General features: G+C 36.4%; 1 protein-coding gene across 2 annotated transcripts in view; it reads left to right on the top strand.

The window, feature by feature from the left end:
- Positions 1–349: 349 nt before the first annotated feature.
- LGMN (legumain) overlaps positions 350–27103 on the top strand; it is a 29512-nt gene continuing 2758 nt past the window's right edge. The window contains exons 1-12 of one of the 2 annotated variants that reach the window (XM_074235437.1): positions 350–499; positions 3141–3297; positions 10746–10843; positions 13620–13701; positions 16206–16291; positions 18045–18120; positions 18994–19056; positions 21458–21524; positions 22843–22961; positions 23068–23157; positions 25082–25282; positions 26725–26895. In XM_074235437.1, the coding sequence (XP_074091538.1) occupies positions 3160–3297; positions 10746–10843; positions 13620–13701; positions 16206–16291; positions 18045–18120; positions 18994–19056; positions 21458–21524; positions 22843–22961; positions 23068–23157; positions 25082–25282; positions 26725–26895 (1191 nt within the window). In that variant the 5' untranslated portion in view covers positions 350–499; positions 3141–3159. Of the gene's footprint in view, positions 500–1038; positions 1177–3140; positions 3298–10745; positions 10844–13619; positions 13702–16205; positions 16292–18044; positions 18121–18993; positions 19057–21457; positions 21525–22842; positions 22962–23067; positions 23158–25081; positions 25283–26724; positions 26896–27103 lie in introns of those variants that run through there. The other variant, XM_074235436.1, reaches the window with a different exon arrangement.

Here is a 27103-nt window from a genome sequence, read left to right as displayed (position 1 = left end):
AGCACCTACATCCCAGAGTTCTCATCATCATCGGGGCGGGGAGAAGCCGAGTTTTATTTTTGTAATCTCTATAAGACCTCCTACAGATCCCACACAGCCCGCCGCTCTAGGTGGAGTAACCCGATTAGCACGTGGCCCCCCCCAAAAAACAAACAAAACTCCAAACACCCCGTTGCACGCCGGGACTTGTAGTCTCCGGGCCTGGCGACTCCCATGCGCCTTCCTCCCATTGGCCCTCTAGACTCCGCCCCCTCGCTGGGCTCCGCCAATGGCCCGCGAGGACGGACGAGGGGGCGTGAGAGCCCGGCGCCCTCTTAGAGCCCCGCTGCGGCGCCGGCTCGAGCTGGGGCCGCGCTCAATCAGTGCGGAGCCTGCCGCCGCGCTCTCTGGGGCCCTCCCGCGGACGGACACCTCGCCGCCTCCGAGCAGGGAACAGGGACCCCGCCGAGCAGGGAACGGGGACCCCCGCCGAGCAGGGAACAGGGACCCCGCCGAGCAGGTAACCGGGCCCCCGCCGAGCAGGCAACCGGCCCCCGCCGAGCAGGCAACCGGCCCCCGCCGAGCAGGCAACCGGGCCCCGCCGCGGGGGCTCCCCCGGGCCGCCCCGGGATTTTCCCCGTTTCTTTCCCGCCCTTCTGAGCCTGGCGCTCGTGGGAATTTCCAGGGACTCTGTCGTCCCCGCGGGGGCCTCCATGTTACAGATAAGGAAACTGAGGCCCGGGAAGCGAAGCGGCCACGCCGGCGGGGGCGGGAGGCAAGGGCTGGGCTTTGAGCCCCCTTAACAACAATGAAAAGTAACAACAAGAGAAATAGGAATTGTGCCCGTCATGCCACTTGTTGACTGGCATCGCCCGGGCCGGGCCTGCGCGAAGTCTCGTGACCCGCCCCGGGCAGCCCCGCCCCGCCCCGGCGTCCACACCTGGCGGAGCCGCTGCCCCCTCTGCGCATTGCCCCCAACGCCCTGGGGGCGCAGAAGCCCGGGCCCCCCACTTCCCCCGGGCTCTTCTGGCGCAGCCGACTCGCAGCCCAGCTGTTCTCCACGAGCCCTGGCTCAGCCCTCGCCTTTGGTGGGTTGGAAAGAGACCGGGGATCGGGTGTCAGGAACCCAGGGAGGAAAACACTATTTTTGGAGTAAGAACCCTTGATTAGGGAGAAGAGGACGTGTCCTAGAAGTGGGTAGGGCATCTTTCCTTTCACCTTTTCCGAACCAAAACATTACCACGCATCATTCTAAACAAGGTTGTGTCTTGTTTTATTTTGCTGCTTTATATGACATTTCCTCCTAACTTGGGTGAATTTGTCATTTTAAAAGTAGAATTAAAATAGTTTTTGAAGGAACTGATACCAATAAATTTGATCAAATTATGCAAACACTAGAAATGAAAACAAGCTTTGTCACAACCACTGTTTGTCTTAAAAAAACAGTGGGTTTTTTTACGTTATTTCTCATTGAATTGAAAATTGTGGAATTAAAAATCAACCAACAAAGCACTTTGTTTACTTGTAGTTCAGTCTAGAGTAAGTCCTTACTTAACTCTTCCCAAGACTCCTTTAACTTGGGCTCAGAAGCTCTTCTTTTAGCTCCGGAGTGTAGTGCTTGTTTTAGACTCTCCTATCTTATTACCCTCTTGGCCTGGCCCCTTCGGCTTCTTAATGTGTTATCTTAAAGGAAGACCTTGGGAGGAGTCTTTTGCTCTGCCCTCCAGTTATCCAAGAAAAAGGCTATTGTAGGTGCTGATACAGAAACTGAAGTAATGTGAAGATGATTTTGAATTTGCACACAAGTTTTCCCTGCCAGTAGCTTAAAGATTTGTTTATAGATCAATATTTTGTTTTGTTAAGCTTGTTTCAATTACAGTTTTTTGAGGGACAAAATTGGCATTTATTTTAAGTTCATAAACGGGTTATAAAGGGGTGGGGGATACTTCCAGAAGTAAGTCACAGATGGAACCCTAGGGAAGGAGACAGGGAGACCAGAGCTTTTCTCTCTGTGTGTCTGCTCTAGATGGGGTTGATCCTGAATTCTGAGCTTTGGTCAGCAAAGAAGCACACGATAAGATGAAATGCAGGGGTGTAGTTTTAGGAAAACCTTGAGGGGTGGCCAAAGTTTACTCTTTTTGACCAAAGGTGGGGCCTGGGATTCTTCTTGGATCAGAAGCATAGAAATTTCCCACACATTCTTGCTTCAGGCTAAAGATTACTTCTAGTTTCTTTGAATTTGCACTCAACTTGTATACTGTTTACTCAAGAATTGCTACTTACTCCTCAATTAAAATTGATCTGCTCCAGATAGGCTGAAGTACCTCATATTTCTGGTATAAGGCTTTTAATTTTCTACTTACTATTTACTACAATATCTTCTTGTCCAGATACTTGAAGCTAGTCAGAAGTTTATAGACTTGATGGGAGCCATTTTGAAGAATGTCCTGGCACAGTCCCATGATGCCTAACAATGGGGGACTCCCAAAGCCTCCTTGACCATCTCCACCACTGCAACGAGCAGGACTGGCAAAGGAGAAAGGATAAAAAAGCATGGGGATGGGAGAGGAGGGGAAAATTGAGAAGGGAGAAAAAAAGGCTTAAATTACATTTTTTTTTAATTTTGTACGATTTATACAAGACCAAGATCACATAACTAGGCAATTATTAAGTGTCTGAAGTCATATTTGAACTTTGGTCCTCCTGACTCCAGGGTCACAGCTGTATCTCTTGTGCCATCTAGCTGCCTTCCAATTATGTTTTAATCCAAATTAGGTTATCCCCTTAGGCAGTGAGTTTGGTGCCTGTCATATGCCAGTGAAGTTTGTAGGTCCTGATTGAGACATATTCCAGAAATGCCATTGAATGTTACATATCAGAGAATGCAAAACATTTTCTGGTTTAATTTATTAAAGATTGGGCAAAGTGAGTAACCTTGTGGACAGTACAAATGGTTGTCTGTAGTTATGTAGAGTTTGTGATACTCCTCTATTGCATTGAGCATTCTGACCATTCTGCTGTGTGTCTCCAGGTTTATCTTTGTGACAGAATCATCACTGTGTTGGGTTTGGGTTTTTTTTTTTGAGATTGAAAAAAAATTGAACATTAGTTGTTACTTTGTAGCTTTTTAATCTTTTATTTTTTATTTTACTTTTCTGCAGTCTGAGCCCAAAGAACAGAATGATTTTGAAGGCAATTTTATTGTTGGCTGTAGTCCTAGGAATTAATACTTTACCTCTTGATGATCCTGAGGATGGAGGCAAGCACTGGATTGTTATTGTAGCAGGCTCAAATGGGTGGGACAACTATAGACATCAGGTAAGAAATGACTTATCTTATGCATTACCATATTTGGAATGTGTAAGGAATTATGGAAACCATTGAATATTGGATTGTTAAGCCATTTTATTTAAAATTCTAAGAAATGAAACATTTTTAGTTAAACCATCTTTTTTTTTTTTGCAAGGCAAATGGGGTTAAGTGGCTTGCCCAAGGCCACATAGCTAGGTAATTATTAAGTGTCTGAGACCAGATTTGAACCCAGGTACTCCTGACTCCAAGGCTGGTGCTTTATCCACTACATCACCTAGCCGCCCCAAAACCATCTTTTTTTTATCTGACCTCCCAACCCTCCCAAAATACCCTAGCCAGCATGATTAGTGAAAAGAAAGTATAAGTATCAAAAATAGGAGTCTAGAACCTAATTTCTTGACTGTTAATAGCTGAGTCTAGCTTCGTTTTTCTCCTCCATAAAAATGAGAAGGCTGGACAAGGTACCTTCTAGCTCTAATGTTCTATGATTCCCAGAAAAACTTGCTGCTTCCCAATAGCTGCGCACCCTCCATCCTCTCAAATCACCCTTGTAATAAAAGTACATTTTTCAGACACTTAATAATTAGCTATGTGGCCTTGGGCAAGCCACTTAACCCCATCTGCCTTGCAAAAACCTAAAAAAAAAAAAAAAAAGTACATTTAAGCAAACTAGACTTTAGACTATGACATACTTCATTCCATGAAATTCTGGTAGGAATGAAGGACAGGCAACAATTTTAGTTGAATGATAGACTTCATTAAAAATTAATTGTTTGATAGATGATTGGGTTTTTTAAATACTGAATTCTAGAATTGATATTTATTTTGCATACTTCCTAGTTAATTTAGCATTTAAAATGTTTTATAAATGACTTTAAAAAAACCCACTGTACTTTCCTAGCATCTCCCATTTTCCGACAAAGTACACTTAAGAAGAAATCAACCCCCCTCCCCTTAACATCTGGCTAATTATGCCTTATTCCACACTCACCCCTTTCCCAAGAGGAAGGCCTGCATTTCACCATTAATCCTCTGAAATCACAGTTGGTCACTGCATTGATCAGAGTTCTGATGTCCTTTAATATTTTTTGCCTTTAACTTGGTCTCTATGTAAATTGTTCTCTTGTTCCTGATTATTTCCTCTCCCAACTCATACAAATGTCTTCCCAATTTTTTTTTCTAGATTTTTTTTTTATTGCAAGGCAAATGGGATCAAGTGGCTTGCCCAAGGCCACACAGCTAGGTAATTATTAAGTGTCTGAGACCGGATTTGAACCTAGGTACTCCTGACTCCAGGACCTGTACTTTATACACTGCACCACCTAGCCACCCCCCCCCCATTTTTTCATACTGTTTTGAATCAGTTTCTCACAATATGTTTCATTATGATCATATAATAATTTGTTTATGGATTCCCACTTGGTGGGCACCCACTTCTAGTTTTTTGTCTTCACAAAAAGTTCTGTTGTACATGCATTGTTCACCAGAGGTCTTGATCTTTCTCCCATTGACCTCCTTGGCTATGTGGGGTAGGGTTGCTGGATCAAAGAAAGGATACGTTTTGATGAATTATCATATTCCATAGTGTACTATTCCATAGTGTGCCTATTCCCTTTATAATTCTTTTGACATTTTATCTCAAGGAATTGTGAAGTGCAGTTGCCAGTTTCTAATTTTAATTTGTTTTTAAATGATTGCTGCTTTCTTTTGATTTTTTTTTCCTTTTTGGTTTTTTTTTTGAAAACTGACTCTTCTGCTCATTTAGCAAGCAATGACATCTTCTGGTCTTCAGGTATATGTAGTGAAGAGATGGGACAAGATGGTCTCTTCTAGCTCCACATCTATAATCTGAGACTAAGGCTATCAGATCTTTAGCAAATATTTGTCAGAAAGATTTTCCCCCAAGAATTGATTGTTTTAAGTCATTGACCACAATGATTTTTCTGTTCCACAAACCAAGAATTAGTGAGAGCCACATACTGATTCAGGTGCACCGGATTTAATATAACCAAACCTGGGAGTTTAATTGATTTATGACTATCCCCAAAGCAAAGGATTATTTAAAAATTAGGGTTAACTTAAATTCGTTAACCTAATGACTTAATTTTTTATCTGTACCAGTTTTAATTCAGTTCCCTACTAAGTATTGTTAAGGAATTGTATTTTAATAAAATATATTTTTATTGATATCTTTTATTTTTACTTCCCCTAAATTTTCTCCCATATTCCTCATCTCCCTCCTACAGAACCATTCTACAAAGGAAAGAATTTTTTTTAGAAGACAGAAGAAAGGGAAAAAATCCGGCAAAATAGTCTTTTGGCTAACTAGTATTGATTGAGGGCCTACTAAAATTGACAGTATAAGATCAGTTCTGCATTCCTGCATCTCCCCTCCCCCAGCTTTTCTAAGGACTAAGGAGTCAGAGTGTTTCTCTTTAGGGTCAAAATTACTAATTTTGCAACATTTATTAATAAGCAATTAAAAAAAAAGCTGGATCACAAACTGTTAAGCAGTCCCCAAACAACTGAGAATTGACTGAACTGAGAATGGTGGTTGTCTTAGGACAGTTAGGTACACAGTGAATAGAATGTTGGGTCTTGGATTTAGGAAAAGCTGAATTGAAATCTGACCCCAGGCACTTAATATCTTTGTGACCCTGAGCAAATCATTCCACCTGTTTACCTTTGTTCCCTCATCTGTAAAACCTACCTGGAAGCGTTTTCGTGAGGATAAAATGAGATATTTGCAAATATTCAAGAGCTATATAGAAAGATCTATACTAGAACTATGATTTAATAATAGATTTGATGCTGGATCTATCCAGAAAGATCATTAAATTGAGACTTTGTTGCTCATCTTTTACAAGACCTTGGAGACTTTAGGCAAGACTGTCTCAGGATTGAGCATTTGATTTCTTGAACTGAAAAAAATCAAGAGATTGAAATGGAAACTTTCTTAGCTTCTAAACCCTGTGAGCCTTAAGTCATTAGCCTACTAGTTGCTCAGCACTATGCTAATCCTCCAGAGTATACATTAGAGATCTTTTGAAACTGGTCAGATGAGTGTAGTGTGAACAATAAGAGTTTATACAATTATGATAAGAAAGGAAGGAAGGTAGTGCCTTTCACACACTTGGATATTTTGAAAGGATTGCTGGTATTTGTTGTTCAGTACTTGAACAAAACAGGAACACTTGAATAAATCATTAGAGGATTCTCCAACTCCTCATTTTATAGATGAGCCCTTCTGCCTCCCAAACAATAACAACAATAACTTCTTTCTAGTTCCTAGGAAATTTATTAGAAATTACTCATAGAATATGGAACTTAGTATTCCTTTTTTTAAATTAATTTTTGTTGATTTCATTTCTTTCTTTACATTACCTTGATTTCCAAATTTATCAGTCACTCTTCTCTTCCCAATATAGTGAGATATCATTTATAATGAAGAAAAAAGTGGAAGGAAAAAGTTTAGCAACTGCTTCAATTGTTTGACAATATAGTTATGTATTTCTGTGTGTGTGTGTGTTTGGGTACGAGACTGAGTGTATATAGATGTGTTATGTATGTGTATGTTTGCACATAAAGATGTGTAGATACACACATATAGTCTTAAGTGTTATTCTCCTTCCAAACAGATCTCATAAGGGGAGTAAGTAAATGGACATGTTTCTTTGCTACAAGAAATCCTATTACTGTGTCAAACCCTATTGAAGTGTTCTGAACTTTTCCTAGTCTCTTATACAACCATATTACACATTTCTGGAGGTTTCCATTTTGTAGGAGAAAATGCATACAAGGGTAATTTATACTTGGGAAATATTAATCCAAGTTGAATTATACTTTGATTTTTCAATTTTTTGAGTTAACTTTAATATCACTTTTCAGACTTTTTTTTTTGGCAAGGCATGAGGTTAAGTGACTTGACCAAAATCACACAGCTAGGTATTTATTGTCTGAAGCTGGATTCGAACTCAAGTCCTTCTTACTCCAGGTCCAGTGCTCTATCCACTGCACCACCTAGCTACTCCCAGACTTTTTTATTTTGAATGCTAGACTGCTTGCAAATCTACTCTAGAAATACCTTTTCTATTCTAACGAGCTTAATTTGGTTTTTCAGTCTACATTTTTGGTTGTCTAATGAAAATTAAACAAACTACAAATACTATATGAACAGAATCTTATTATAATCATTGTGCCATTTGATATTAAGCATTTTGCCTGTGTTTACATGGAAAAAATAGGATTCTAACTAATAAGTATCTTTTATCCTAACAAAATAAAATTTATAGAAAGTTTTTTATGCATGTTTGTCTTAACTTGTTGCAAACTAGAGAAAAAGTTTACACTTATGTACTAAACAATAATCCACTCATTTCTATTCTACTTTGAGGCTTACAAAAGCATTTTGTCAGAGTAGTACTGTGAGACCATCTATATTTTACAAGTAAGGAAGAGACTTAGAGGAAGTCTGGAGACTACTTAACCAAGGTCATATGACTAACAGGTAGCAGTGAGCTAGAACTTGGACTATAATTTCAGAACAAAATCTAGTGTTCTTTACACCTGTAACTTGTTTTTGATTGCCTAATGATATTTCTGAATATTGGATTTTTGTAAAAAAAATCTGAAATCTAAAGTAGGAAAGAATTTTTTCATAAGTGGTTATTGTATTGAATCCTTTACTTATACTTCCTCTCAAAGGAGGCAATGAATTTCAAGCAGACTATATTGGAATAAATTTTTTTGTTCCCATTCTGTCAATTTTTTTTTAATTTGGAGAGTTTTTCTGAATCATAAGTGTATTGTTTACCAAACAATTTTTTTTATTCTGAACACCAAAAGCATTTTTATATACCCAGCAGAATGTAAAAGCATTCCATATGAAACAGAATCCATTTAACTTCTCTTGCTTAAAAAAAAAAAAAACCTTTGCTTAAAAAAAACCTTTTTATTTCCAAAATTGCTGTGTGGGCAGCTAGGTTGCACAGTGGTTAGAGCACCAGCCCTGGAGTCAGGAGTACCTGAGTTCAAATCCTGCCTCAGACACTTAATTACCTAGCTGTGTGGCCTTGGGCAAGCCACTTAACCCTGTTTGCCTTGCAAAAAAAAAACCTAAAAAAACTGCCGTGCTTGTCTCTACTTCCTTCTGTTCTTTTTTATGCCTTTTAAAACATTAAAATTGGCTTTTTTTGATATACTATTGCTTATTCCCCAGCTTCCCCTTTAAGAAAGAGAGGGGAAAGTCTTGTAAAAAATAAGAATAGGGAATCAAAATGAATCTGTAAATCACGATGGTCAGAAATGCAAGTCTTTGTACCTTGTGTCTAGCTATTATTCCTCTAGCATTGTCTTCCCTTCCCCTATTCTAGTTGTTTTCCTGTATTTCTATACTTGTGGGTGTATATCATCATTCCTGGTGATAAATGAAAAGCTACTAAATATCATTGCAAGTTGCACCCAGTAAAGCTATTGTTCTTCTACCTGACTATTTTAAGTGTTCAACTCTCCTTTCAATGAGGTTCATCTAATACCTACTCCTCCCTTTCTTCTTCTTCCTTTGTATATTCACAATTATGAAAAATAACAAAGTCCACTCCCTCCTTTCTACACTAATGAATTCTTTTTATTCTCCCATTTCCAAACTGGTCTACCCTCCAGGAACTCTGATTTTCTAATTTAATTCCTTCAATATCCCTTTGGAAATATTAAAGTTTTGAAGAGACATTTCTTTCCCTCTTACCTTTTATAATATTGTATTCCAAGATCTCTTCTTGTATATAATTGAAGTTGCAGGTCTTTCATGATTCCCAATTATGGTCCCTTGATAATTGAGTTGTTTGTTTTCTTAGAGGTCCTTGTATTTTTTTTCTTTGATTTGAGAGTTCTGTATTTTGACTTTGAGATTTCTAGAACTGGTAGTTTTCATTTCTAATTTCTTGAATTGTAGTGTCCAGTTTTTTTAATCCAAATTTTTTAGGAAGTCCAATGATTTTTTTTTTTTTAGGTTTTTTTGGGCAAGGCAATGGGGTTAAGTGGCTTGCCCAGGGCCACACAGCTAGGTAATTATTAAGTGTCTGAGACTGGATTTGAACCCAGGTACTCCTGACTCCAGGGCCGGTGCTTTATCCACTGTGCCACCTAGCTGCCCCAAGTCCAGTGATTCTTAAATGATCTATCCTTGCTATGTTTTGCACATCATTTTTTTTTTGAATATCAGATTTTCTTAACTTTTTTTTCAGTTTTTGATTTTGTTCTCATTGGAATCATTTAATTTGTTTAATCTAGTCTAATTTTCAGAGATTTATTTTCTTGGAGTAAGTTTACCACTTTCTTTTCCAAACTATTTTTCTTTCAGTTCTTTCCTCAAAATTTTTATTTCATCAGGCAGTTTCTGCTTAATTTCTTTAGAGTAGCCAGATTGTTCTTGTGGAGAATTCATTTTTCCCCATTTAAATTTGCTTATGTTATTAGAATTTTTCTTTTAAGGAAATATTTAGATTTGGGATAACCTTTGATAGTGGTTACTGTTTTTATTATTTGCTAATTTCTTTGATTTTAGCTGAGTTGTGGCTCTGTACTAGAGCTAGGCTTTGCTCCCTGCTTTCCTTTTGGGTGCCATGATCTCACCTTGAATTCAGAGTGCTGCATTTGCAGGTCCCTCTCTGTCAAGACATGGTTAGAGACCTCAGAGCTCCTTGGCCTGAGCACTATAGTGGTGCTTGATATTCAGATTTTAAAACTAACCTTGGCTTTTCTCAGAGGATCCCTCCACTCTACCTACCTTTGGACATAGAGTCTTGGAGGTTGTATCTTCCGTCTTTGTTTGAGCTGAGAAGTTACTATGTGTTAGCACTAGCTTTGCTGGTAAAATTCCCTTCCCTGTTGCCTATGGATTCCTGCACAGTTTTGAGGTGGAAGAAGTTTTCCTCAGTTGCTTCCAAAATAATTTTCAAGCACAGATCTTCCCTATTCCTCACTTTTATTCCCTGTTCACTCTTTTCTAGGTTAAAATACATGTTATTCTCTTTGTCATTTGAAGTCCTCCTATACAGCCTCATTTCAGCCTCACCTATCATTCTGGATTGATTTCCTATTATACTCTTGTCATGTACTCTGTGTTTCAACCACACATGGACACCTATTTTCTACACCTCAGACATAACATTCTACTGTCTCCATATCTATTCCAAAAAAAGAGGCCTTTTCCCTCTTTTGGTGTTCTCCTAAAATTACTTCATCTTCATTTCGTATTTAGTTGAATAGTTACAGAAGTCAGGGACTTTGTAATTTTTGTATTATTACTAGGAGTATCTAATAAATGCTTACTGAATTATTATTAAGAATGTTATTATGATATGACATTGTCCAAGGCAAAATGTTTGATAACCATATAAACTGAAAAATTATACTTTTGTAAGCACTGTGAGACTCCACAATTTATTCTTTTCTAGGCTGATGCCTGCCATGCATACCAGATTGTTCATCGAAATGGGATTCCTGATGAACAAATAATTGTCATGATGTATGATGATATTGCAGATAATGAAGCGTGAGTAGGATCTTTACAAAACTTGGTAGAAAAAAGATTTAAGAGGTATTGTACTGACAGTGGTTCATAAAATGGTAAACATGGTACATAAAATCATTTATGAAGAGTCTAAAATGTAATAACATTTTACTCATTCAGAAATTATCCTTAATTTTGGAGATGTCATAAAAACAGAGCCTGAGCCTAACAAATAAGCATTAGGGAGTTAATATAATTGCACTGATAGGTTTTTATTCTAGAATTTATTTGGTCTTATATAAATTCTAACAAGTATGTGTTCTCAATACAAAGCAAGTTAGAAACAATAAATGATAGAGAAGAGGGGATAGCTGCTAGATTCAGACAATATGACAAAATGACAGCTGACAGCCCTGAAATAAGGAAGAAGATAGGAAAAAAAATCTAGAAGCAGATAGAAAGAATTGGGGTTTAACTCAAAGCATCATAGCCTGGGACCATTTAGTGCATAAAGTCAGACAACCTTAAAAAATACTGCTGTCTATCAAAAAATGCAATCACTGATGTTCCTAATGACTCCAAACCTTAAAAAAAAAAGGTTAATAGAAAGGAATTACATTTCAGAAGATTTTTTTTTTTTACCAAAAATATTTTAAGATTTTAAGTGCTTATGGATAGTTCTGCATTGTGAAAAATTGACTCATGGAATATATATATTGTTACTGGTGATAAATGAGGAACTACTAAATTTCATGTTGCAAACTGCACCCAGTAAAGCTATTTTTCTTCTACCTGACTACTTTAAATGTACATTTGATTCCTTCTGTACAATAGCAAAAGAAAACGTCATGTCTTTAAAAAAAATTTTTTTGTAAATACATCACCACTGTCAGGACCAAGAAATTAAACATTTGTTCAACCTATTCATGTTATGCTTCTCTTGTACGTACTTGGATTGTTCTTTGGAAAACAGACTTGCTCTATTGGTAGAGCTTTTCCAGACTGGTAGAGCCTGTCAGAATTTTGATCAATAGAGACTTTGGGAAATGCTGTGATATACTTCTGTGAAAAGGGCAAGCATATTATATGAAAATAGCATAAGAATCAAAATTTCAGATGATCCAATCCCTGGTGGAGACTGATGTAGGCATAAAAAATGGCGTAAATATATAAAAGGGAAAGAAGGTGGGGCAGTTATGTAGGAAAGAGAAGCATGTAAAATATTACAAGAGTCATCATTTGGGGTTAATTTGTGCCCACAAATGAGTTTATTAGCTAAATTTTCTTATTTTAGTGCTACCATGGTAGTAAACTACCATTTATTTTATAATAGAGATTAAAAAAAAAACAACTTAGGGTTGTCTAGGTGGCACAGTGGATAGAGCACTGGCCCTGGACTCAGGAGTTCCTGAGTTCAAACCTGGTCTCAGACACTTTCTAATTGCCTAGCTGTGTGACCTTAGGCAAGCCATTTAATCCCATTGCCTTGCAAAAAAAAAAAAGCAACTTAAATTTCGAGCCTCAAAGGGCCCAAAAGAAACAGTGAAGGGGCAAGGAAACAATGTGTCAAATTATTTATGTGGTAGTGATGACTGAAACCATTTGCTGCTGGTAAAAACAAATTAAGAAAGCAAAGCAGACTAGGGGAATAGACTAGGTGAATAAGAAATAATTAAATATGGTAATCTCTTGTTTGTTAATTCTGAAAACACGAACTACCTAGGGAATAAATTCTGGATTTGACAAATGGGGGGGTAATGGAAAGAAGATGGAAGAAAATAGGCTTAATTTAACATTTTATACCACATATGCAGTCCTGAATAGATATATATTAAATTCTATAACCATATTTTCTAAGATTAGTGGAAACAATTTCATTACAGTGGCTATGGGGAGAATTCTTAAAATGAGAAGAGATAACAAATGATTAAGTAGATAATTTTGATTACATGAAATTGAAAAGCTAGGATAAGAATTAGCAGTGGGAGTTCTATTATTGATTATATTTATGTATGAGACGGTAGACAAGTCAATTCAGTTTCAGTTTTCTCTTCTGTAAAAATAGGGTGTTGGACTAGATGGCTTCCAAAGTCTTTTCTGGCTTGGATGATAAATGAACATATCTGAGTAAAATCTATATTTTTGGTTTAGACTTGTCCATAGGCATCTTTGTTAAATACTGGTATAGGATTAGGGGGCACAGCAATCTTCAAGGTTTGAATATACTAGAATTTCACTTCTGTAATAAGCCAGTGCTGGTACATTAAGTAACAGTTAAGAAAAGGAGGTTTATTTAATCTTGATAGGGGAAGAGTGTTTAGCCATTGGTACAGTATTGATTTAGTTGTGGTTTTGGTGACTTTACTGCACAATTCTGTTGAACCTTAGAAAGCTGGGATGTTTAGAAGTTTTTTTGTATTCAGATGTCCAGAAAGCCATGTCCAGTAGTCTTAGTCCCTGAACCCATCAAGTTTCATGGATGGTTCAGTTCTGTTTAAAAAGAAAAGAACTAGCTCAGCTCACATGGTTGGGAGTGATGTCAACTGTATCTCTGACCATACCATATAACTATTATGTGCTATAACAAAATTTAGTATCTCATGATGCTATATTACAGTCTATGTGACAAATTTAGGACTTTTGTTTAAAGATTAACCTATCTAAAATGCAGGCCACTTGGAGTGTGTCATAGTGCGATACATATGTGTTTCTTTTAAATTGATTTGTCATGTTTGGAGTTCTTTGTTCATTAGGTTTTATTTACACTATAAGATTCAATTCATCTAAATAGCTATTTTCTTAACCAAATTTTTTTCAGAAATCCTACAAAAGGTATTGTCATCAATAGACCCAATGGCACTGATGTGTATAAAGGGGTCCCAAAAGACTATACAGGAGAGGTAAGTTTATAGTTGTTTTCTTTTTCATGTTAATCAAAACATCAAACTAAGTACTTGTCAGTATTTAATAGGGGTTTGTATTGATAATACAAACCTTGGAAGCTTACTAGGGAAATGTTAGAGGAAAGTTTTGAACACTTTAAAGTCTAATAGATTTTTATTTGATTTGATTTTAAAGTTCTCAGTCTACATTTTAAAGGCCCATGTTAGAAACGTGCAAATACTGTACTTCTTTTAGGAATTACTGATAATCAGGTCGTACGTAATCTAAATATTATTTCAGTCTCACCTTCATATTAGATCCAATGGAATGAGATTCTGTTCATTTGGACTTTGCTGCAGTCTTATTCAGCTTAGCATTACTCTAATTTCTGAATTAAAATGATTATTATACATTTAAATCCCCCTCATTTGTCCCAACACAGTTTTGGTTTCTGGTTTTCCCTGTCTAGTCTCTTTTTTTTTTAAGATTTTTTTGCAAGGCAATGGGGTTAAGTGACTTGCCCAAGGCCACACAGCTAGGTAATTATTAGTTGTCTGAGGCCAGTTTTGAACTCAGGTCCTCCTGACTCCAGGGCCAGTGCTCTATTCACTGCACCACCTAGCTGCCCCCTTGATCTCTTTTTTTGTTTGTTTTTTCTTTTACTCATACCTAATGATTATTTCTTTAGCATTTTAATTTAGGATTTCTTTTATCATTTGTCCATATTGGCCACATGGTTTTGGGGGAACCAAAGTTTATTCGTGTAATGCATGCTCATTTGGCCAAGTCTAACTCAGTTCAGTTTGGTGATTTGGATTCAAATAAGAATGAATTAAAACATTTATAGACGAAATGAGCTAACAAAAGGTTTACTTGTTCATAACATAGAAAAGATACTCAATTGGTATCTATCGTGGCCTCCCTCATCTCATTATAATAGTGACCCCATCGTGCCATGCCCAGAGGGTCACTGTTTCCTTCTGGCATGGCCTCTTTGATGTAGGAATAAATGAATGAAAGCATTTACTAATTACTTACTGTTTGAAAAAACCATTATGCTAAATTGTGGACTTTCAAAAGCAATCATTCTCTGTCCAGAAGCCTCCTTTACTTAATTATTTATTTCTGAGACAATTGGAATTCTGACACAGCTAGTAAGTGTTAAGTATCTGAGGCTGAATTAAGCTTGGATCCTCCTGACTCTGGGACTATTGCTGTCTATTCATTATGCCACCTAGGCAACTTCATTTAATTTTGGTAATAATTTAATTTATTTATAAAATGAGGTTTCAGTCACAAGTCAGATAGCTGTAGTTTTATCCCCCTTGGCCAGACACATCTCAGGTACAACTTCCTTGCCTTTAGGGGAAAAAAACAGCCTATTCTATATTGCAGGAATAATGGCAGATAGTGTTCCTACTACATAATCTATAAAATATGCCTTGATTAAGTCCAAAATTGTCTTAAGTTCCTTATAATGTCCGATGGTTCTAAAAATATAGCTTTCTAATACATTACAACTGTTGGGATATTTGAGGGCCATCTGACTACATGTAAAGCTAATACTTAGAACCAATGGGGAACTCCAGACTAATATACCAAACTTAAAAATCACATAACTCTTCCATAAAAAAAAAATTTGAGCATGCACTTTCAGTATTTGCATATATATATATGTATATGTTTAAATTATACACTAGTAATTATTACATCAAAAACACTGAATAATAGATATTTAAAAAGGATGAGATCAGTGAAATAATATCCATCCCTAGAATCCATAATCTATATGGTTATACCATTATTTTTAGAAAACCACTTTGGCAGTCATGTGGAGGGTGGATTTGGAGAGGGAAGAGACTTGAGGTCATGAGTCCAACAAGGAGAATATGACTCATCCAAGTGAGAAGATTGAACAAAGGGTATATGAGCAACAAGAAGTGGACTAGATGTGTGAGGTTTGTGGAGGCAGAAATATTGGCTTCCACAACAATTCTTTGAAAATGAGAGATGAGAGGGAAACATTGAGGATTACAGCAAGCTCTAAGCTTCTGAGCTCTTGAGGAGTGGTATCCTCAGCAGTAATTGGGAAGTTTAGAAGAGGGTCAGATTTGGTAGGAGAGAGAATGAGGACTCTTCTGGACATAGTTTGATTTGCTTTGGGAAATCAAGGTCAGGATGTCTAGAAGGGCATTTGGGAATTTGTGATGGTGTTCTGGAGACAGATACTATAGAAATGGGAATCATTTGCCTAGAGATGATAACTGAAACTGGAAACTGAAATCCTCCAGTGAGAAGGCATAAAAGAAAAAGAGAAGGGAAGGGGACCCAGGCCTAGCTCACAAAGGCAAAAAGGGGACAGTGGGGCTACATTGGACACCAGCACCACAATTTCAGGGGGATCAGCTGCAATCTCACCCTTGGGGTCAGCCTCTGGCTTTATTGTGGAATACTGCCACAGGCAGTGAGACCATTTGTCTTTGACTCAGAATGATGTTTACTTCTCTTTCTTTTTACCCAGGATGTCAACCCAAAAAACTTCCTTGCTGTATTAAGAGGTGATGCTGAAACTGTGAAGAATAAAGGGTCTGGGAAGGTTTTGAAAAGGTAATGATTTATGGAAATCAATAAGTATTTCTTAATAAAGTTAAATTCCTGCCTAGAAATGCTGCTAAAATACCTCTGATTTCAAGGTCCAGCTCTTCTACTTTGGAGTTAGAATCTTGGCTAAGTTTTTCAACCCTTGAGCCCTATCTTTTCTTCTTTTCTACTCTATTTCTGTTGACTTGAGTCATACTTGTGGAGAGTAGAGGAAATATTTTGAGCACTTTTTATCCATGTCATCTACTACTTTTGTTTATTTTTCAATAGTTTTGGGGTGCAAGACTAGTTTATAGGTGTCAAAACCAGAAAATATCTTGGCCACCTAGTGTGGTTTTTGGTTTTCTTCAACACTGGACAGAACTGAATTCTTTTAACATCCTCTCTTTGTATCCTGTCATATATAGGGACACCTGGGTAGAGTGGTGAATAGAGCACAGGGCTTGCATTCAGGAAGAACTGAGTTTCTTATTAACTGCAGTGGCCCTGGGCAAACCATTTAAACCACATTTGCTTCAATTCCTTATCTGTAAAATGGGGTAGTGCTGGAAAAAAGGACAAACCACTCCAGTGTCCGGGGTTTTTTGTTTTTTTTTTTAGGTTTTTGCAAGGCAAATGGGGTTAAGTGGCTTGCCCAAGGCCACACAACTAGGTAATTATAGTGTCTGAGGCTGGATTTGAACTCAGGTACTCCTGGCTCCAGGGCCAGTGCTCTATCTACTGTGCCACCTAGCTGCCCCCTCCAGTGTCTTTTCTAAGAAAATCTCATTGACCCAGGAGGTCATGTAGAGTTAGACATGAACAAGCAATAGCAGAAAACTAGACATACACATGTATAGAAAGACTTTTAGTATATAATCTCTTCCAATATTAGAGTCAGTTTGTAATATTCCCTCCAGATGTAGTAAACGTGTAGATTGCAACCCAGATATCTCTTCTCATCCCGTTCATCTTTTGTCCATGTCTTCCTCTAGATCCTCTATAAGGAGTTCAATTGGAGCAATTTAACTTTCTCCATGTTAAATCATCTGGTAATGACAGAACAAGTCCCTGGTGCCTTGATTTTGATTATGCCATTAATTAAGACTTAAGCCAGCTTAGATTTAATATGTGTTAGTCTTCTTTTCTGTTGGTTAGTTAATTACTCTTCCCTATGTTAAGTCTTAAATTCTTTACCCTAGCAAGTGTACTAAGGCCACCTGGATCATGATTCTATTCTTGTGGCTTGTACCTCCACCCTTTGTAACTTCACCCACTACCCTGTAATCTTGTTTATATTTAAGTTGGTTTCTTTGGCTCCTGACTTCCATTGACCTCTTTTGTTGGCAAATGCTGACCCTGCTAATAAATTGAATGGATGCAGAACTTTATTGATTCCTCTTCTTCCCTCCCCACTCTCAGATCCTGTCATGGTCTAATTAGGCACATACTACCCGTTTCTTGAATGAATCTTCTACCTTTCTCATTATTTACTTCATTACCAGGCGCTTGTGCCAAAACTTTGAATTAAAAGGAAACTACCCTATCATTCAGAATAGCACCTGTAATGAAGGAAGAAACTGAGCTGAGAATGACTTTCTTGTTGGATGTGGCCCTATTGTGTTGTATTTTATTCTGAATTGATTTTTTGACTGACTCTTTATTTTTTAACTGTTTTCTTTGTGAAATTAAGTTAAAAATGGAAGTGACAAATATTTCAGAATGTCATGATTTAGTGCTTTAGCTAATCTAATGAGAGAGGACTGATTTCTTTTGGCAGTGGTCCCAAGGATCATGTGTTTATTTACTTCACGGATCATGGAGCTCCTGGACTCTTGGCTTTCCCTAGTGATGATGTGAGTTACATTCAAAAAGACAAAATCAGGCTGACACATTTAGTTTAAATGAGTGACTTTTGCTCTGAATATCTTTCTAGTTAGAATAAAAAAGGTATATCAAGTAAGTTCATACAACTTAGGAGGGATAGGTTTTAAACTGCAAAACAGTCTTAAGAAGTGCTTTTCCATAGAATTACCCTTTCTCATATATCTTATGAAACATCTTTGTGCCGGTAGAAAGGAGGATAGAATGTGAAATACCTTATTGCCCTGGAAAGAAGGAATGAAATTAGGGGAAAATTTATAAAGTTCTCTCCCCTACACTTTGTTTTGGAGGGGGTAAGAGAGTTTCAGTAGAGACTGTTATTTATTGGTCTGAGAAACTGCTAGTAAAGAAATTCTCCTTTATCAGTAAAGATCTGCCAATTGAAAGTCTTTTACAGAGTTATGTGGAGCACTCAAAGAGTATGACTCTTGGGTTTGGGTTTTTTTTTTTTTTTTTTGAGTTTTGTTGAGATACAAAATGTGTGCTGGGAAGGAGTCCATTTTAAACCCAGGTCTCCTAGAAAGAGGCAGACTCTCTGTAAATAACACCTTGCTGCCTCTCCTCTTTCCTTTTTTGACTATTGAAATAAAATACTTAGATGATTACAAGCTAATTATGTTACCTTGGACAGATAACATTACCTGTGGCCTCATCTTTAAAACAAAGATATCAATGTTACTCATTCTTTGATTCTTTGTTATTTAAAAATATTTGTTCACTAAGATAATTTAAAGAATTGCCACCAGCAAATTATGTTATATTGATGCTAGATGAACAGTAGTTTGTTTATGCTTTTGAATGACTTTCTGGCTTATTGATCTGAATAATGTAATTTTGCCTTTCAGCTTCATGTAAAGGATTTGAATAAGACTATCCATTATATGCACCAACATAAAAAATATAAAAAGGTAAACTCATTATTGATAGAAATGGGGCTAGAGGTTGGTGGTTAGGAGTACTGGGAGTGGTAGAAGGGTCCAGGAGAATAAATATATAGCCAGAATTTTTGTGTTTTGTTGACTACTTGTTGAACACTACATTTCCAGGGCAGATTTAGATTTGTCAAACCAAATTAAACTCCTAGTTTATTAAGAAACATATACTATGTAAGATATAAAGATAAATATAATAAAATTCTTATCTTCTAGGAGCTTTGTAATCTAGTATATACATACAATTTCTGTTGTAAAAGAGAATGTTAAGAGAGAAATTATGAGAGTTCAGAGTTGGGGGTATAGTGGCTTCCAGTTAGAGATTTGGAGAAAGTTTCCTGGAAGAGATTAGAGACATTTGAGCTAGATTGTGAAGGATGCTTGGAATTTCATCATGTAGAGATGGGTGCGGGTTGGATATGCCAAATTTAGGTAGGGATAGCATAAAAGAAGAGAGTAAGCTAAGAGATGACCCCTCATTTGTAAGGCTTCTTGAATGCCAGGCTAGAAAATGGGCCTCTTAAGGTTTTTTGAGCAGTGGTGTGCAATGATTAAACCTGTACACTGTAAAGTTGAACTGGTTTTTCTGGAAATATTTATTTTTCCCTTTTTGTTTCCTGGGTAGACAAGGGATTGGAATGGATGAATGGAAAAGCATTTATTTAGTAAGCACCTCTACTATATACTAAACACTGTGATAAACCTGGGAAGTGTAAAGGCACGTTTTTCTAAATCAAATTGTTCATTTCTTAAAGGATAGTAGTATTCCATCACAATCACATGCCACAACTTGTTTAGCCATTCCCCAGTTGATGGGCACCCCCTCATTTTCTAGTTCTTGCCACCCTAAAGAGAGCTGTTAAAAATATTTTAAAACATTTAGATTATTTTCTTTTTTCCTGATTACCTTGGGAAACTGATCTAATACAGTATTATTGTTTCAGAGGGAATAGACAGTCATAACTCTTTGGACATAATTCATTTCAGATTGCTCTTAATTGATTGAATTAATTCACAGTTCTACCAGAAATGTGTTGCTCAATTTTTCCATATCCCCTTCAACATTTGCCATTTTCCCCTTCTATTATTTTAGCCAATCTGATAGGTATTGAGATATCTCAAAATTGTTTTAGTTTGCATTTCTCTAATCAATAAAGATTAGGGAAATTTTTTCATATGACATATATACATGTGTGTGTGTGTGTGTGTGTGTGTGTATATATCTTTAATTTATTCATCCAAAAACTGCCTTTTCATATCCTTTGACCATGTCCTTATAAATTTGACAGTTTTCTATGTGTTTGAGATATGAGATCTTTATCTGAGAAGCTATAAAATTTTTTTCCCATTGTCTCCCTTTATATCATGCCTTTAGTCCATTTTGAACTTCTCTTGATGAGTGGTGTAAGATATTGGTCTATACCCAATTTCTGTCAGATTGCTTTCCAGTTTTCCATTTTTCCATTTTTACCAGACAGTGTATTCTTACCTCAAAAGCCTTAAATTTATGTTTTGCAGATAAAAGGTTGTTAAAGTAATTTACAACTGTGTGTTCTTTCACTGATCCAACTTACTAATGGATCTTATTGTTGAATGCATCTTGATCAAGTAAATCTATTTACAAAACTATTGACATAGTTCATTTATACAACATTATTTCATTTGAGTAGTTTTTGTTTGGATCACTGATCCATATCCAGCCTAATGCTTATATTTTCAAAACTCCATATCTCACTCTTTCCCCCTAATATTTTTAAGTCCTCTCAATATTCATTCTAGTAGTTCTTTCAGTTACATGGTTGCCTCAGTAATTAAAAAGAGACTTGTTTGAATGTTAGAAAATTAAAAGACCTTTTGGTAGGAATAATTTATAATTTTCAATAATTTCCAAAGTGATTATTTTTTAAAATGTTCATGCTATGAAAAATCAACCCTTTATTTCATTCTGAGAATTAATGTATGGTTATAATTATTTCTACTAATTTAGTTTCATTTTTCAAAATAACCCCTCAAATCTTCTCCCCTTCTCCCCTATCCCTATTCCCAACTATTGCCTATGAAATAGTAGTTTCTATTTTAAATGGGATTCACTTTAAATGACTAGTTGTACCAATTTTCCTTTTTTGAAATTTTGAAATTTTCCTATTTATTTCAGGCAGTGGGGTTGTGACTTGTGGGCTTGTCACACAGCTAGTCAATTATTAAGTATTTGAGACCAGATTAAAACCCAGATCCTCCTGACTCCAGGGCCGTGTGCTCTATCCATTGTACTACCTAGCTGCCCCTACACATATATTTTCAATTTTCTGAGAAGGACAGTAATTAGCATTTGAGATTTCCCCTCTAGGTAAGAGGAATCTATCATCTTGTTTTGCAGATGGTGATATATATTGAAGCATGTGAATCTGGCTCAATGATGAACCACCTGCCTGATAATATTGATGGTAAATATTAAGGAAATATAGTCTCATAATGTTCTTTTTTTAAAAAATTTTATTTAAGGCAATAGGGTTAAGTGACTTGCCCAAGGTCACACAACTCGGCAGTTAAGTGTGTGAGGCTGGATTTGAGATCAGGTTCTCCTGACTTCAGGGCCAGTACTCTTTCCACTGCTCCATAATGTTCTTTATATATACATTGTCATTTCTTTTATTTTCTTTTTTGTAATGGGGCTGGGAAAGAAAGAATAGATTTTTATTAAGTGAAACTTTTAATTTGAAAAAAAATTGTCATTTCTCATATAAGTACTTTGAGATAAATGTGAACTGTTTTTCCTAATTTATAGTTGAGGAAATAGAGACTTACTGGTTTAAGATGTCTGGGTCATATAGCATATATGGAAACTCCATGTATTTCTGGAATCTTGGTTCTTTTCTTTTTTTTTTTTTTTTTGCAAGGCAATGGGGCTAAGTGGCTTGCCCAAGGCCACACAGCTAAGTAATTATTATGTGTCTGAGGCCCGATTTGAACTCGGGGACTGGTACTCTATCCACTGCACCACCTAGCCGCCCCTAATCTTGATTCTTTTTGACTTCATTGAAGTATGAATTTTGTCCCAATGTGGCATAGAGTAGTTTTTCCTTTTGAATTTTAGCATTATTTTGAAAATTCAAGTTTTATTTCTTTTAAGTTTAGGAAATCACATTTTTTTTTGGAAATCACTTAAAAATATTACACAGGGCTGTCTTTTTAGCATTACCTTAAGATTCTCTTTTTATATATCTTCCATACTTTTGAAAAATGTCACTTCATTTAAGAATATTCTTTTCTCACAACTTTGTTCCATATTTAAATATAGATTGGTTCAATGACTATCAAAGAATATGTTACTGTTCCATGTTCACTTTTTAAAATTTCTTTTTTTTTCTTTTTTTCATCATTTTTTCCTCCTTAGTTCTAATTCCTTTTTCATAAACATGACTTATATGGAAATATGTTAAAAATGTTTATATATGTACAACCTATATAAGAGTGCTGCCTGGGGAAGGAGGGAAGTAAAGATGGATAATAAAAATATGTGGAACTCAAAAATTTGCAGAAAGGATAAATGATGAAAACTATCCTTGCATGTAACTGGGAAAAAATTAAATGGAAAAAATATGCTACTGAATAGAAAGTGGGTGTTAAAATTAGATACCAGAAACCTCTTTTGAATTTGTGATTTGAATATTTTGTTTGATGGGTTGAAAGTAAAGTTTGTTTCAAGTGTTTTCAGTGGCAAAGGATGAGCTATGAATAAAAGAAGTTTAATTTTTTAAATAGTTTTTGCAACTACTGCTGCCAATTCTGTGGAATCTTCCTATGCCTGTTACTATGATGATGAGAGAGGTACTTTCCTGGGTGATTGGTATAGTGTCAACTGGATGGAAGATTCTGATGTGGTAGGTTCCTTCCCTGGAGTCAAGTAGTATATCTAAATATTTATAATTAGATTCATATGCTAAGAAATGTAATGCTAAGAAATGTAATTTTGTCTTTTTGCTGTAGGAAGATTTGACTAAAGAGACTCTGCATAAGCAATTTCAATTAGTGAAAAAGCATACCAATACCAGTCATGTCATGCAGTTTGGAAACAAGGTAGTTATTGACAATCATTAATATTTTTTTTTTTTTGGCAAACCCATCTCTAGACTTCTTTTACCTTCTAGCTCTCTCACCCTCCAGAGAAAAAATGGAGTTAAAGAATAGGAAGAGAAAGAAAACCAAAGCCCTTTCACTTCTCTGTCAGGAAAATGGCTAATATGCTTAATTATTAACTGTGACTCAAGATTGATCTTTGTATTTGAGTTGGTCAGGCTTTCTTTTTTGTTGTTTTATAAATTGTTCTAGTGGCTGTACTCACTTTATTTTTTCATCAGTTTGTTCAAGTCTTTTTTAGCTTTCTCTGAAACTCTCCGTTTTGCCATTTTTTTTTAATAGGGCCAGTTCACATATTATAATCTGTTTTATCCGTCCCTAGTTGATCAAGCCTTACCATAGTTTCTAGTTCTTTGTGATAACAAATAAACTCTTTAAATATTTTTGCACATATAAGTGCAATTTTAAATCACTTTTTATCTTTTTGGGGTCAGCCTGATAGCAGGGTGCTTCCAGATTCCTTTTTAGATCACCATAAGCTTTTTTGTTCATCTTTTATTGATACTTTCCTCATTGCTCATTTATTGCCCCCCTTCTATGAAATTCTTACCCATTCCTTCCTGAGAATTTTCTTAGAAATCTTTTGTTGTTCTCCCCAATCAGGATGGACCTTCCACGTCCTCACCTTCTGATTTCTTTTCTCATGGGTATTCACATATAATTGTGAATTATAGTTATCTGTCTTAACTCTCAGCTAGAGTGTAAGTCTAGAAGTGGCAAATAGAGCCCTTTACTGGAGGGGACTCCGCCATAGGGACTCTGTCCCTGAGTCACCTGCTCCGGTCACACTAAGGAAACTGACCGAGGTGGCACATGTCTAAGCCTCACAGTTCTAGTGGCCAGGAATAGAATTCCAGTCCCCAGACTCTTTCTTCAGTAGAGATGTGATCCTTTTAGATGTTGTGTCCAAGTAAGCTCTTGAGCTTCTGTGAGACTTAGTTCTTCAAATTATGCTTGTACTATCAACTTCCTAAGCTTGTCACATGGAAAGTAGTTTGGAGAAAGTGATAATATAGAAAATACATATATAACCTATTCATTATTTCACCTTTGTCCACCATGAAAAGTCTAATGAAAATTAGTAGAGACCCTCTATGTTCTTGGGGGAATGAGAAAAAAAGACAAGTTCGTCCAAGGCATTCCTTGCTGGATCCATTGTTTTGCCTTTTCCTTTCAATATTCCTTACTTGAGAGTTGGGTTTATTTAATTAGGCTCTAGTTCCCCCTTTAAAGTTAAATTAATAGCATATGAAAATGTGTCCATTCTGTGGAATGCAGCTTATTCCAAACTATATAGTTTGATGATTACCATGGATATTTAGCTCTGTGGGCCAGGTTTTCATGCTAAGGTCATTAATTTAGCTAGCAAGCTTTAGCCTGACCTTGGATACAGATCCTTCCCCTACCATGGGCAGCTGTTTTGCAAGCTCTTACAGGGTTCATTGAGGACTGGATAGTAAGTGGTGACTAGATGAGCAGGTCTTTCTCTTGAAATGAACTTCGAAGTACATACTGGGCTTTGCAGCAAGGTCAATAATTTTCTTTTCATCTCCTCACATGAAGAACAACTGCTTCCCTCCCCTCTTTTTTAATTTTTTCATTGTGTGAAACAAACTGCTGGGCAGGGAGAACTTAAATGGTTTGCCATGTTTTGAGCTTAAAATTACTGACACTTTTAGGCAATTAAATTGTTGTTTGTTACCTCCTTTTGAAGAATGGTTGCTCATTTTGAGGATGACTGTGACCTTAGTTCCCCAAATGTAGGCTAAATTGGAAAGTTACTTCTAAAGAGACTGGGTTCAGGCTAGCTGTGGGACATAACTGCTATTCCAAAGAAAAGTAATTCAGTTTTTTTGTTGTGCAGACAATCTCTTACATGAAAGTGATGCAGTTCCAGGGAATGAAACACCAAGAGAGTTCTCCCATCTTTCTGCCACCTGTAAAACACTATGACCTTACTCTAAGCCCTGATGTTCCCATTGCAATCCTGAAAAGGAAATTAATGGCTACTAATGATGCAAATGAATCTAAGAAAATTGTTGATCAATTGCACACACATCTACAGGTAAGCACATGATAACTCTGGACAGAACATAGGTAAATGCAAACAAATATACCTCTCAACTTATCTGACAGTGTTAGAAACCTGAAACATCATTCTTCAGTCTCATCATGAGAGTAGTGTCATGTATGTTGAAACAAGGTATTGGTACTTTATTATCAGACTTGGTTACTGAGAGATGTTTGATTTCAATTTTACCAAGTAGATTGATCCTTAAACATTTGATAGGAGTGGGTACAGAAAAGAAACACAAAACTTCCCTGCAGTTCTTCAGTGTGATCAGTATGGCCACGTTGTAGGGGCACTTTAATACAGTCATCTTTAATGTTGATTTTCATTAAGTTTGCATAGATTTTGCTTCCCTCACTACTGTCTGTTGCTCGATGAGCCTTTAACCAATCATATTTAAATTCCTTTGGAAGAAATCCAATCTTAAGAACTGATAGCAATGGTCCAGGCTCCCCCCCCCAAAAAAAAAGAAACTACAAATAATTATTTAACAAAATAACTTTTTGGATTTGACTTTGTTGCTAAAAGAACCCTGAGAGATATATTTATATAAATCTTGGGTCATGGAGTATGTTGTATTTTTAGCCAATATTTTTATTAAGCCACATAAACCAGCATCTTAAAATAATGCATATAAAGTGAGAAAGAGCCTGAAATACCTTATTTATTTAAAAATAATTTTAAGTTTTTTGTAAGGTTTTGCTATTAAGTATGTTTGAATGTATTCATTTTGAAAAAGTGACCTGATTTACTATGTGTAGAAGTGAGAATAGCTTCTCATCATCAGTTTTTATAGGTAAATTGACCTTTGCCTTAAATGGCAATTATAGAAATGCCATTTTACTGTTTATGTTAGATAACTGAGAATTTATTTTATAGAATGATTGCTCTGAAATTCAGACAAGTTAGAGATTGTGGCACAGAGAAAGGAACATTAGAAAGGAGAATTAAGGGAGAGACTTCAGGTCTTACCTTTAGTGTATTGGCTTCCATATGACTTTGAACCTTAGTTTGCATTTACTCAAATAAGGTGATTGGGCTAGATAGTTTCAAAGTTTCCCATTCAAACATTGTCTGATTCTTAGATTTCTCTCTCCCTTGAGCACATCATTTGATAATTTCTGTATCTAGTGAAAGGAAGTTGGTAGTATATATATGCTGTTAGTGCATCATCTTAGAGTGGACTGCTTTATGGAGTGTAAAGCAAGACCTGTTTGTATGTAGTTTATTTAGGATTTATACATTTTTATTATGCTGATAATTAAAAATTTCTGTATTTACATTTGTCAGAAAAATTCTGCTCTAGAAGCATCTATTTAATACATTTCACCTGACATGTACTAGGTACTATAGAAAATAAATGGCAGAAATTTTATCTGCCCTAATGGTTTCTAAGTGATGCTATATCCTACAAGTGACAGTTCATTTCTTTTCAGGTTAGAACCATTATTCAGAAGACTATGCAGCAAATTGTATCAGTAGTGACTGAATCCAGTATACAGACTGAGACAATGCTCTCTGAGAGATGGCCACTCACAGCCCACGACTGCTACCAGGCAGCTGTGACTCATTATAGGACCCACTGTTTTAACTGGCACAACCCCTTGGTAAGTCACATTTAAGATAGAATGAATGAGTCCCACGAGCTAATTAGAATGTATTTAAGTTCAAATCAAGTCAGTAAAATAAGTTCCATAGTGGAAGTTTCATTCTATTGAAAATATAGAATGTTTGTCTAAAGGGCTTTTTATTTTGTTTTTTATATTGAGGAAAAGAGCATATTGAACAGGAAAGGAGTTTTGGGAAGAGCTTAGA

This window comes from Macrotis lagotis, chromosome 4, assembly GCF_037893015.1.
Source record: "Macrotis lagotis isolate mMagLag1 chromosome 4, bilby.v1.9.chrom.fasta, whole genome shotgun sequence".
In the NCBI taxonomy this organism is placed as follows: domain Eukaryota; kingdom Metazoa; phylum Chordata; class Mammalia; order Peramelemorphia; family Peramelidae; genus Macrotis; species Macrotis lagotis.
Note: the sequence above shows the minus strand (reverse complement) of the source record. Positions and strands in the feature narration are given on the sequence as shown.